The 13,554-nt window shown below is 42.1% G+C and overlaps 1 protein-coding gene across 3 annotated transcripts in view; it reads right to left on the reverse strand.

The window, feature by feature from the left end:
• The window catches only part of slc4a11 (solute carrier family 4 member 11), a 144,791-nt gene extending 132,158 nt beyond the window's left edge, over nt 1-12,633 (reverse strand). For 2 of the 3 annotated variants that reach the window (XM_011490714.3, XM_011490713.3), the window contains exon 1: nt 12,450-12,633. Coding sequence is in view for 2 of the 3 variants with exons in the window: in XM_011490713.3 (XP_011489015.2) it covers nt 12,450-12,486 (37 nt within the window). In the remaining variant the exon portion in view is untranslated. The remainder of the gene's footprint in view (nt 1-12,449) is intronic. The other variant, XM_011490712.3, reaches the window with a different exon arrangement.
• Nucleotides 12,634-13,554: the final 921 nt, after the last annotated feature.

Consider the following 13,554-nt stretch of genomic DNA (forward strand, 5'->3'; position numbering starts at 1 on the left):
ACCTCTTACCGCTCGTTTTTGTCCAGATGATGAAGCTAAAGGTTGTTTTAAAGAAGCCAGTGATACAGACCATTTAAGCTATGTGACCAGAACTACTACACAAAAACAATCCCATCTCCACAAAGTGCAGATCCAATCAATGAGTGTCAAACGCACAAAACAATTCTTTGAAAACTCCACCATGTCACATCCTGAACTCTAGTTTTCCATTCTGCTTTTTTACAGTTGAAGTGAATGTCAAATGAAGAGTAGAAGGAGCTGCATTTCCAGAAGAAAATGCATGGTTGAATGCTGCCTTGCTGAATGAAAATGAAATTTTAGGGGTGATAATTGGTTAAAAAAAATAAAAATAAAAAGTATTTCTGTGAAAAATGCCAGAGCCGGGAATCGAACCAGCGATCTTCTGCACCAAGGATTCCCTATGTATTTCAATGGAGGCAGAAATCCTGGAAATCCTGGAATATCTGGAAAAGTTCAAAGATTTGAAGGACCAAAAGTCATAGCTGGAAAAAGCTGAAAGAGCTGAACATGCATCCATCCATCCAATTTGCATGATCAAATTGTAAATTGAGAATTGTAAATTCCTTTGAATTATGACTCAACAAAAACCTCCATAACTGTAGATTTGACAAACATTATGTACAGGAAAGAGAGGTGGCAGATTAAGGACATTTTATGTGCTGTAAAAACAAACAGAAAAACATGGAAAATTGTATACGAAAAAAAATACACAAAGATGTCAGTGAGATTGCAAACAATAATGAAAATTATAACAAGTGACGCCTGCCATAACTGCATTACAGGTAGGATTTTTATTCACACTCTATTACACACTTCTTTATTTAAGGTCTTCAACCTAAAGTCTAAAGTTTTTTCATAATAACTGCCTATTTTTTATTATTGCGTTTAAAGATTTGACTAAAAAAGAATCATTAAACAACAAAAAAACTAATACAACAATTTGTGTTTTATTTTATTTATTAATTCTTATCTGTTCATTTTTATTATTATATGTTATTATTTTATTTAATAACTAATTGAATATAATTAGAAGAAAAAAGACAATCTAAAATCCCTAAAATCATTGCGTTGTGTGACAGGGCAGCATTTTTGAATTTTAAAAAATGACGTATAGTGACTCTTTATTTCTCCTCTATCTTTCCTTTATTTTGAGTTTCCATTTTTTTGTTCTTCACACCTTTCACATAAACCGATTGTGATTCTGATTTTTAAACTTCATATTTCCAAACCAACAGAGAAACAGTCAATGTTCAAAGTAACTGAATTGTAGGTCAATGACAGTAAAAGCAGTATTTCCAAATAGTGTGTTGTATGCATTTTTCAACCTTAGTGTTCCTGCCTTTATCACAGAAACACATGAGTGTTACCTTCAACACTATAGAAAGCTTTAGATATTTTTAGTTTAGATTCTTCGCAGATGTTGTAGTTAGTCCAGTAGGATCGGAAGGTAGCCACTTGATATTTTAAATGAAGGACCCTTGTGTGACCTTTAGGAAGAACGTTTTAGTAATTAAACTGATTTATCCTTCAGGGGTTTAACATTTCTGGAAACTGAACCCTGGTGTGTTTCAGGGTTCACTGACTTTCTGGTGGATCAGAGAGTGAAAATAATTAAGCCTATAGACCAAGTGACATAAATGCAGGGAATTCTGATTCAGGAGGAAAAAAAACCTTTTCCTTCTCCGTCTAAATGGTCAAAGCTCATTTTTAGAAATACTGCCCCCAACTAAGCCTCAGTTGTGACTGTGTGAGACTTGTTGGTAGCTTACAAACCTCCCATCCAGTGCCGTGTTATAGGAGACCAGACCATATTGTTCCTATGATATTCCCCATTCAGTAATAATAGATTCAACAAACTATTTGTGTGATGACGATGGTACTTTTAAGGTTTTTTCACGTTTCTTTGACACCAAACCCACTGCAGACGCCTCCAGCAGAATGTTAGTGCACGGTAAGCATTTCATTCCAAACTCTTTTATTTGAATGTAAGAAGCTTGACATTGAAAATAAAAAGAAGAAGCTTGATATTGCAGGTGGGCAGAGCAGTCGCAGCCTAACCTCCTGGATTCTTGGGAGGGTGACGCTGTCATGTTCCTTTCACTCGAGTTTTGCTGTTGTTCAGGATGCCCACACATGTAAAGAGTTTTAAATCTTCAAAAGATGTGTGTAATGTGCACACCAACCAACACCTGTACGACTAACAAACTCTCTCTAAGATCAGCCTTTATACATTATTTATGAATGCTGCAATATAAACAAAGTTTGATTGGATTGGGATGGATGGATGGATAGATGGATGTGTTGATGGATGGGTGGATGGATGGATGGGTGGATGGATAGATGCATGGATGGATTGGTGGATGGATGGATGGATGGATGGATGGGTGTGTTGATGGATGGATGGATGGGTGGATGGGTGGGCTGGTGGATGGATGGGTGTGTTGATGGATGGATGGATGGATGGATGGATGGGTGGATGGGTTGATGGATGGATGGGTGGGTGGGTGGATAGATGGATGGGTGGAGTAGTGGTTAGCATTCTTACTTCTTACCTCACAGCGGGAAGATCCGGATTTGAATAATGGCTGAGAATTAGTATATTTTCTTCAGGTACTCCGTTTTCCTCCCACGGTCCAAAAAATATATATTTGTAGGTTGCTGGAGGGATGGATGGATGGATGGATGGATGGATGGATGGAGTGGATGGATGGATGGATGGATGGATGGATGGATGGATGGATGGATGGATGGATGGATGGATGGATGGATGGATGGATGGATGGATGGATGGAGGGATTGGTGGATGGATGGGTGAGTGGGTAGTTGGATGGAATAGATGAACGGATAGATGGTTGGATTGCTGGATGGATGGGTAGATGGGTGAGTGGGTAGATCGATGGATGAATGGATGGATGAATGGATGGAATGCAACACAGGTGTTTTCTGTACGAGTGCACTGGGACAGATCTACAGACATAAACTCAAGTGACATCCGATTTTTGACTCAACTATTCTACCTAAACTGATCGACCAATCAGCCACTTGCATACCACTCGCCAATCAGATTGTTAAATCTTATACCTCTTTTTTTTCCAATTAGATTTTTTCTCTGTGTGTGGAAGGTAATTCTTGTAGTTAAAATGGGGGCTACTTCATACTGTTAGACTATCATTTCATCAAACAAAAAGCCGTATATTTTTCATACTTTTATACCAAACTTTACAGGAATGGGGCTAAGATCAAGCCCCGCGGCACCTAAATTCTTGTATTCAAGACAAGGACGTCATTTTACAGGGTTATAACTTCAGGAATTTGACTTCTGCTGCTTTTATTCTCAGGGTTTTGAGATGGCAGAACAACTAGTAATTCAATACTCTCTCGGTCTGTCTCAACTCTTTCGTCACCACAACCGACAGTCAAATCTGCATCGGAGCATCCGTCAGAGGAATTGTTCCTTCTCTCGTCCTCGGTTTACTTTCCGTCTTTTTTTACATCTTTCTTTTATATGTCAGTGTGTGTTTATTTGATTGTGACCAGTTATAACTGTCAAATTATGCAGGTGTTTATTGTCTGCACGGCATAGATTTGAAAAATGTATCTATATCTGACTTAGACAGAGCAGCAGAACAACTCATTGTTTGATGCTTTTGTCCAAACAACCTTGGAGTACAATGAGTCAGATTCAGAGAAAAACATCTACTTTTATCCTTCAATTATCTTGAGTCACATTAAAACAAAAAATCTTTAAAGAATGACCCTTATGTCTGCAGCCAAATCCCGCTGGTACAAACAGAGAAAGACCACTTCAAAAGAGACATCTCTATTCATGAAACATCTATTAAATAACTAGCTAACAGTGCAAAATAAACAGCCAAATATGGCAAATTTCCTTTTTTTGTGTTGTTAATCAGTCCATTCCAAACACAACAATTAGAATCAAACAAGTTTTTAAACCCCTTCAAATTCAGTTTACTGAGCTTCCATTTTTTTGTTCCATAGATCTGAAAATGAAAGAGATTTTTAGCCAGAATCCTTGCACGAATCCAGATTTACACATGCTCCATACTTGACTCAAATTCAGACTAAACACACTTTAAAGATGTATAATAAGACTAAATCCTCTAAACTACCTTCTTTATTTTTGTGCCATCTTATTGAGTGACATGAAATTACTTCTCAGTTAAAAATAAACAGGGATTCTGTGCAGCCAACAAAAAAAACAACAGCTCATACCATAGAAAATAAAAAACTCAGTCTTTCTACAAACCAAGACTCTATTTGAATGTTAGACCCTACAAAGGTCGATAATACTGAACTTAAATGAGCTTCTCGCAATTTTCTGTTTTTTCCTCGTTTATGAAGATCAGATGTCTTTTCTCCAAGATTGAAATTTAGTCATGAGGCAACACTTATCAAAAAACAAACAAAAAAAACTACAAACGAGGGATATAACAAGCAAAAACGGAGTCAGATTCAACACATACTGTGTAAGAAAAATCCCTCTATCCTTTTACAAACACAGAACCAGAGCCCCTTGATCCAAACCAGCATGAAACAGGTACAGAAAATGGATGGATGTCTGGCTGTTGGACTGAGACGCTTTCCAGAATCTTTCTGGCACCTTCTGTAAGGGGGATTTTTTGTGGTGGGGACCAGGCTGCTTTCTGTTCTCAGATGAATCCAGCCCTGTCCATGGCGAGGCAAAGCATCGTGACCAAGGTTAGGGACAGGAACACCCTCCAAATGAAACCTCTCCATCCTCACTTTCTATTTTCCGTCTTTCCACCATCGTATTGAACATCTAGTTTTTCCCATCTTTCCAGATCCTCTCAATCTTTGCTGTCTTCCAGCAGGGATAAAGGTAAATGACGAGGTCGCTCTGCTTTTTGCTTTTTGTATTTAGTGATGCAGTGAATGAGTGACAGAATGACACGGGCTGTTTTTCCATGACACACAGACATAAAAGCAAACCGCTTGCTGCAGAAAGAGGCAGCCTCGATTTTAATGGAAAGGGGGCATTGCAAAAAAAAAGAAAACTCCAGTGTGAGGGGATTCCTGCTAATTGCTTCCACATTCTCCGCTCCCTCTGGTTCGATTAAAGCCAGCCGACTATCTCCTTTTCAAGTCGCCTCTCCTCCACACAGCCCACCACTGTATGCTGTTCCCGCCTGCCGCCATCCGACAGCACATCTCACCGCTTTTCATTTGCCGTGCCCCCCCCCCAAACTACACAGACAGACACACTTTCTAGAATAAGCCAGAAGGCGGGAGGAGAGAAAATTCAATAAAAATGCAATAACAAAACTCCTTTGCAACCCTCCCTGTGTTTCTGCCTTACCAGGCGTCTGCATTTTCTACCAATTGTGCAAACTATAAATGCAAGATAAAAACAGAACTCTATAGTAACCTCTGTGCCTTTGAGCCAAGCATTCATACATGTTGCTGAAGTACAGCCACAATGTGAATGTCCCACTGACCTTGTCAGCGTCACTCTGCGCTTCCTCAGCGGCTTCATCGCTTGGTGAAGTTGTGGCCCACACTACCTCACCTATTTGTGTTAAGCAACCTCGGTTGCTTATAATTCTCTAACTAAATATAGCAAAAGTGTGTCTCACCGCTGAACAGCCTGATTATCCCTTCGCTTGACATTAGGAGCGCTTCTTCTGTAGCTGTCTTTCTTTTTTATGTCAAGCTTTTTGACCTTGTCCCTCAGTGTGAACTCTGCCAATTTGCCAGCAGGGCCTTTGTTCCTAAGAGAGCTATTAAGCCACAGCGCATTACATTTATTGCATAAGACCAAGCTAATGGGAGCACGTCCATCTGCAGATGTTCTTACAAAGTGCAGATGTTTCTAATGCGTCACAACGCAGACGCATTTTGGTGCAACAGCAAGTGGACGTGACTTGCTCCGCTTCAAGGACAAAGAGGACGTTGGACCCTGAAGCAACAGCATAAAGACACCTACCAACAGCTGCATGAAAACAGCGCTGTGACACAATCTCTGTCAGTCTATGTGAGAACACCGACTGCAGCGCTTGCTGCACTACGTGATGCCGTTGGTGTGTGAATGCATGGCGCTTTGGTCCCACAGGCCGTTGGGGTTGGAGAAGGCGCGTGTCTGCATGCTGATGTGTGTGTCACTGATGTTATGATAAGGTGACCATGACTCCGTTCTCACTTCCTGCTGAGCTTATGCGGCGACTGCCAGATAAACTACCAGAAAGTGTTTGCAACCGTCGATAGTTTTCCCAAGTATACGAGGGGGAAGCTTTCCCATCAATGTTTGGAAATTCAACAACACGGGCACCCTGAGACATCTTGGAATAATTACCACTGAGGGAAGGGTTGTACATACCAAGCCAACGGGGCAGAATAAGACCATGTACGCAGCTTGTGTGGGATTAGCGTGTTGGATGGGCTGCTTCGGAATCGGCTGTTTGAACAAAATGTTCCATGCTAGACAAGCTGTGCACCTTAATGCATGACATTAGTGAAACAGGAAGTGAAAAGAAATGTGTGCTCTGTACTGCTTCCTGTAATGTAATCGTTACAGGAAGCCTGTCTGAGCTGAATGCATGTGTACATGCAGAGCAGCTGTGGTAAACAGACCAAGAATGAAATGCAGACTTTGTGTTCATGTTAATAATTGAGTTTTTGTTTGCAGCATAAAAGAAAATGAGCCGTCCAATAAGCTGAAAGCAGCTCCTGTGAGTCAAGAATGTTTTTTATGTTGGGTGGCAGTGGCTTAACCTTCACTGTTTAAGAGATTTTGATACATGATCACTGAATAACTCCTGGCACGACTCAGTCATAGCTGTGTCACTTAAATATTTGAATTTTTGGGCGTTTTTTTTTTATGGTTGAGAACAAATAACGCCAGTAGTCATGGTGTTCTTGGATTTTTTTAAAATGTTGTAGAATTCTTCTAATGATGGAGGACATGTACAAAGTAAACTAGAACTAAAATTGCCTGCACTGCTTCCTGCTGATCACCTGGACCAGGTGTGTTCATTCAATCAGAATGTATCTGATTGTGCTAACCAGCAGCTAGCAGGACTTGAAGATATGGAAAACAGTCAGGGTGGTAGATCTCAAGGACCAGGAATGAGCAGCCCTGTGCTAAACCATGGTGGAACTTAGACTAAGACACATAAAACACTTAAATGCATTTTTTGGCAGAATGAAGTTTTTAAGAAAATTGGTGAAGGTTTTGACATTTAGAAATGAATGAAGTACGGTCATCAATACACCCGCTTCACACTTATGGCTCTTCAATTATGACACCAGGAGACTGAAAATGTACTGTTTGCAGACGTAAACTCGCTTTTAATGCAAAGCGTCTCACAATAGTGACTTTCAATGAGAAAATCAAAATGTGCAGATAAAAGAACGTCTGTGAGCTGCTGTGTGCAGGCTCGGACAGAGGAGTAAAGGCCCGTACACACCGGGACGAATATTCGGCAGGCGTTATTCGCCAGCGTTTTTCGCCACGTCTTTTGTGTTCACACCCAGGCGATTTTCGCTGACGATGAGCCGAGCGAACATGCAATTTCATTCCCTGTCATTAGATGGCGCTTAATGTAAAACAGAAATACTCCTGTACACAAGGTGGCGCTGCGCAACTTTACGATTCTTAAAGTCGCTTTTCACTCAGAAGAAGAGAGCAAGTATTTACGCGATTGTCAGAATAATACAAAGAAAACATGAATATTTCAAGCACCAGTAGCTCCAACTGGTACTTGGTAAGGGGATATTTTAGAATGTCCGTCATTATTTCTTTGCGGCACTGTAGACGCTACTTGGCGTCTATCTTCTACGCTGGTATGTGTGCTCAGAAAGGCAGTTTTGTGTTTGAGCGCCCCCAAGTTGTGTTTTACTGTAACTTCAGAAGCTCCAGACACGTGTGCAAATGCGCCATTCTCATTGGTCGAATAGATTTCGACGCGACGAAAAAAAAAAACGAACCCGAGGCGTTTTTTTTTTACGCTTTGGCGCGTGGCGTTTTTTCGCGTCGGTGTGCACACTCACATTGGTGCCCTTTGTTTAGTCACGAGGCGTTAAACGTTGGCGAAAATCGCCGGCGAAATTCGTCCCGGTGTGAACGGGCCTTAAGAGTGTGTTAGCCATATCTGCAATACATCTGTGGCCTTATTTATTCGGTGTTCCTGGAACTGAGCATACCAAGTGTATGCGTACACATCTCCATGACTGTTGTGTGCAAACCGACAAATTATGTAGCAAAAATGAACTGATGACGCGGACTGCATGCGGTCAATATCTGACAGGACAGTTTTGCTTCTGCAGATGGGAGTGTGTGGATCTATGAAGGTGTGAATGTACTTCTGCGTGTGTGGCTGACTTGTCATGTCTTGCATGGATGTGTTTTTGTGATCTTTCGGTGCTGGTGTGTGTTTGTCTCTCTGTGTGGTGCGGTTTTAAAAACTTGTGTGTTTCTCTTTTGCCCAGATGGCTTTGCTCAGCGGCTGGAGCTTCTGAGATCTGCTGCCAGCGGTGAATACTGATCAGAGAGATCACTGTCACATCTCTAACACACACACACACATGCGCACATGCAAACATACACACAGGAAGGCGTCATCCATCTTCTTCCCCGCACACCTCCACTTCCACATGGTCGAACTACTAATTCACACCGCCGCCATGTGTCCTCCATGCTGAGATTTTTGGGGTTCTGCAGGTCACAGCTGCAACGGGGATTATGTGGTTTGCCGTCACACCTGAGGAGTGACACCTTGGTAGTAGCAGTCTGAGAGGTTTCAGCTTCAAGCTGTGTTTATGATCGTTAATCACAGGTGTTTGAAACATAAAGGAAAGGCAAACTCCTCACCGAGGTAAAGAGTCTAGCACTCATCTGTGCTACAAATCGGATCCTCAATCGGTCTGTTAAAAGTAGTTTTAAAATCTACAGCTCTATTTAGAGACCAAATAATACAACTATTGAAGCTAATAAAAAAAGCTAAGTGTGTAGTCTGAAGGACAAAATTCTATATGGTTGAATTTGATTTAAAAAAAAAAGATAAACATGGCTGAAAAACAGGGATTGAATTTATTCTTTAATCTTTGTGTATCACATATTTTTGACTAACAGTACTATCAACAAATTATTTCTTCCTTAATACCGTGAGTATATTAAATTTAAGAGAAAAAGGAATCGGTTAACTGACGTTTATCTCAATGTAAACCTTTGTTAGCACTGTAGTCTAATTGCCATGTAGGCAAAAGACTCCTTCTTAGGTTTTTCTATGTTTAAGGTGGTGAAGCTTACAGGTGGGATTGGCTCAGACAGGGACATCCTGTAAAAATCATGCAACATTTTGAGGTAGAAAATACTTTTACATTTCCTTTGGAGGAAAGACAATTCAATTATTGTAACCATTTTTTTTTCACGTTTTAACGTGTGTTTGGTGGGACATAATGCTGACTTTAAAGATCCATTCCAATGAAAATGGTGTTCTTGAGGCCCTTTTTAGTGTTGGAGGACATTTATAAAGAGAGTTAAGCTTAGAGTTACATTTCTGAGTGTTTTATTTATTCAGATCTTTGTGAATCAGGAGCAAACAAAAAAAAAAAGTTGTTTGAAAAAGCTTGTAGTTGCCATGAGCTCCCTGCTCCGCTCCATTCTGATGCATCCTCTGTCAGACAAACAGATCCATAAAGGTCTTTGTTTTCCAGGTCTGAGCTGGAATCTAGATCCAAACTGTTCGGCTTGATAGCTCTGATATGGCTGCTATTTTTGTTGCACCACTAGTGTTAGGTTGGGGTTGTGAGGGGCTGTAAGCTAGCAGGAGAGCGTGTAAACAAAGTGGTGATGGGAAATGAGCACAGGCTTACCCCTTGTCAACAGTCCTGCGCACAACTGAGAGGTAAATTTCTAATGAACTCCTGTCGTTCTGCAGAAACTATGGCTTAGACATGTGCTATCCAGTCATATGTCCTAGGTTATTTGATTTAGGCTAAGAGCGGCAATAAGAAACACTGGGAACATGGATCAGAGCAGAGGTGGGCACTGAGGGCCGCATTCCTGCATGTTTTCCAGCATGCCCTGCTCTGGCATGTTCTAATTGGCTGGACACACCTGAACCAGGTAATCAGCCATGAGTAGGGCAAGATTATTGGCTGGACACACCTGAACCAGGTAATCAGCAATGAGTAGGGCAAGACTATCTGGAAATCATGCAGACACACCGGCCCTCGAGGCCTGGAATTGCCCACCCCTGGATCAGAGGATGATGAGAGTGGGAATGTAAATCCAGTCTTCATGCATGTCATTTGCTTGAGATGAGACATTAACAGCAACATTGTTGCAAAAAAACAGTAAATAAAATTCTTACTACGCCAGTGACAACAACCACAAATATCAGAGATGGTTAAGGTGATGTGAAATGCCCATCGTCAATACAAATCCCACTTGCAACATAACTTCAGTGGTGCTTTAAATAACACTGTTTGGCCGACAGGTGAATGCATTTTTGCTGTCTAAAGGTTGCAGAAGACCTGACAGCAGAAAACAAACAGAAAAATACTACAATTGTTTTATTTATGAGAGCATCTCTTTTCAAGGAATTCAGCAGGCCGAGCAATCGATGATGTCAGCTACACATTCAATAAAGCTTGTTAATATTTGATTTTTAGTCATTCAACCCACACATTTGCTGAGAGCGCAAAAACTTTTCTATTGTTGGTTTACTGAATTTTCTTTTTTCTGTTTGCGATTGGATTTAATCAAAGAAAAAAAACTGGAATAATCAATCTCCAGTTTTTTCAGAATGAATTAGTTGTTAAGAACAGAATTTAGGCAGATTCTATTCTGTCAACCTAACTGTATTTGATGTTATCTGTGTCGACCGATCCCCGTGGTGCTTCCATGTCGTACACTCCCTCAATGCTCAATAAATGATGGAGCGTTCCATTGCATGCAGTTCTAATTTGCTTTATTCTCTATTGGCCATGTGTAATTGCTGGTCCGTCACCCATCTGCAGATTTCTGGTGTCAATCACACAATCTGGTAATTTACTCGCACAACAACAAAACGACTTGAGTAAACTTCACAGTCAGCAACATTAGACAAAGATTTTCTTTGAAGCCTGGGCCCAACCTTTGGTCGGACACCATGTTCCTGCTATGTGTGCTCGGATTTGCAGCACAGAACAGCTTGCTCTGCTTTAGCAGACAATCCAGAGGGCAACAAAGTGAGAGTGAAAAGCAGAAAATCTAATCCTTTTGGAAATTTGATTGTCCAGTCACTGGTGACGAATGATAACACCGTCAAAACCCTGCAGATAACACGCCACATGGCACTTTTTAAGAATTCCAGCCGAGTGTAAGGACACCCAAACGTTGGAATGGTTCTCATCTCAGTAAAACATGTCACCTGTTTTGATCAGGCGTTTGTCCTCTAGCCAAACCTCCACCTTTCATGCATGACAGACCTTTCAGGACGCAGAACCAGACTGTGAAGATCAAACCATCACCTCCACCTCTGGTCAGGTGAAAGCCAAATGAATGCAAATGACTCTTCAAGAGGACAGCAGTGTCCAGCACGGCCAGACATGCACTCTGGGACGGCGTGCACAGAAAGGCTGCGTGCACACTTAAACTCTCGTGAATACCGATGCTCCAAACTTGCATGGATGCTGACATTTGCTCTGTGATAGTCTTTCATCGTCAAAGATCCTACTTCCCCTCGCTTACATCTTTGTCTCAAACACAGAGATGCACTTTTCTGCTCAGACCGAATCAAAGTGAGGAGGCAGCCACATCACACTTTCAAATGGGCTTCAGACTCTCAGAGGGCAGAACTCACTGGTCCCCCTGTGACTGTCAGCAGCAGTCCGTCTGTACCCTGCACTCCTGAGTCAAACAGGAAAATGCACATGTCCAAGGGGTTTTTAATGATAGAAACATGAACACAGTTGTAGCACCGGTTCAACAACTTCATTTCAATGGAACAATTGCAAAAGTGCAATGCAACATTTGCACAGCAGTCACGGATCTGCCTGCTTTCCAGGTCTTCATTCTCGACAGGTACACTTGCTGAGCGGCTGTGCGATGCAATTGTTTGTTAAGGTTCAGTTCTTTGACTGAACAAAAAAAAATCATGACATGAACACCAAGAAAAAGGTGTGTTCTTAAAAAAAAAGTCCTCTCTGTGTGCAATAGAAAAAAAACCAGAGATTCCTGTTACAAATGTTGTCACATTCCTGTGAGCTGAAAAGAGCAAATTCACAGTTTCTTAAGTATGCACAGTAGCACCAAAAACATCTGCCCCCTCCCAAACTGCCTGTTTTGCAGGGAGGGCGGGGGGGGGGGGGTCTCAGGTTTCACAAGGTAGGGAACCCCAAGGTTCCTCCAGTGAGCAGAGTCGTGCACAGCTGAGGAGCAGCTCTCAAAGCTTAGATCCACTTACCAGAAGGCACGAAATGCAGAACTTTGTTGGTCTCCATGGCTGGGCAAGTGATGAACGCACACTTCCTTCCTCCAAACGACTCCCCCCCAAATCAACCCATCATGGTTGTGTTATCCTGTGCTGATGAGTGTGAGATCACCTCTGCTCCCCTGCTCTGCTCTGTTTCTGACTGCCTCTCAGACACATGCAGTGACTCAGCCCCGCTCTGCCAGCCTACTCACTTTCTCACCGCTGGGTCCTAGTGCCTTCAGCTCCCCTCTGTCTGGACTCAACACCAGCCCGCCGGTCTGCAGCCAATGGCAGGGCAGGGCGGGGCAAGGAGGACCTTACGTCAAGACACACCTCTCGAGCACAGCGTCAACAAAATCCAACATGCCAACAGCTCTGACAGCTCGTGCCCATGCATCACTGCCCCCCCCCCCCCGAGCGGTCATCTGCTGGCTTTGCGAAGACATCAAGACTACGGGAGAAAGCAAAACTTTTATTGTTTGGATTAGTGTGTTGAGTTCTCGTAACGCACTTCCATGTTTCTCTAGCTTACAGTCCAGCTGATTATTCAGTTCACTTCAAATGCATGGGCAGATGCTGATGTCCTCCTGAGTACGACTGTATCCCCTGTTTTACCGGCTGTTCGAAAAGACTGCCTCTGCTTTGCAGTTACACAAACATTCAGAATTAGCGGCCACAGTGCAAACTCACACAACACAAAAGATGAACCAGTTGCTCTAAAAGACTGTAAAAGTGACCTAATGTACAATTAGGACTGGCATTAACAACCAAGTCCAGGTCCTGTTGCAAGCAGTGTGACTAATGCTGTGCAGCAGCTTCATGACTCGGAGCAGGTAAAGCAAACTGACTGAATGAAACCACACAAAGTGAAACTCGGGAGGCTCTCAGGAGGATATGGCTTTAATGAGAAATTATGACTAAGACAAATAAACAAGACATGACCTGTGTGTGTGTGTGTGTGTGTGTGTGGTTGGGGGGGGGGGGGGTAGCTTAATGGATACGGATTCTTGCTTGAAGAAGATGCTGTGTTCCAGCAGGTGTTGTGAAACACGAGCCGTAGATGAACTGATCTTCAGCATGAAAAGCAGAGCTTTGG

This window comes from Oryzias latipes, chromosome 22 (assembly GCF_002234675.1).
Source record: "Oryzias latipes chromosome 22, ASM223467v1".
NCBI lineage: Eukaryota > Metazoa > Chordata > Actinopteri > Beloniformes > Adrianichthyidae > Oryzias > Oryzias latipes.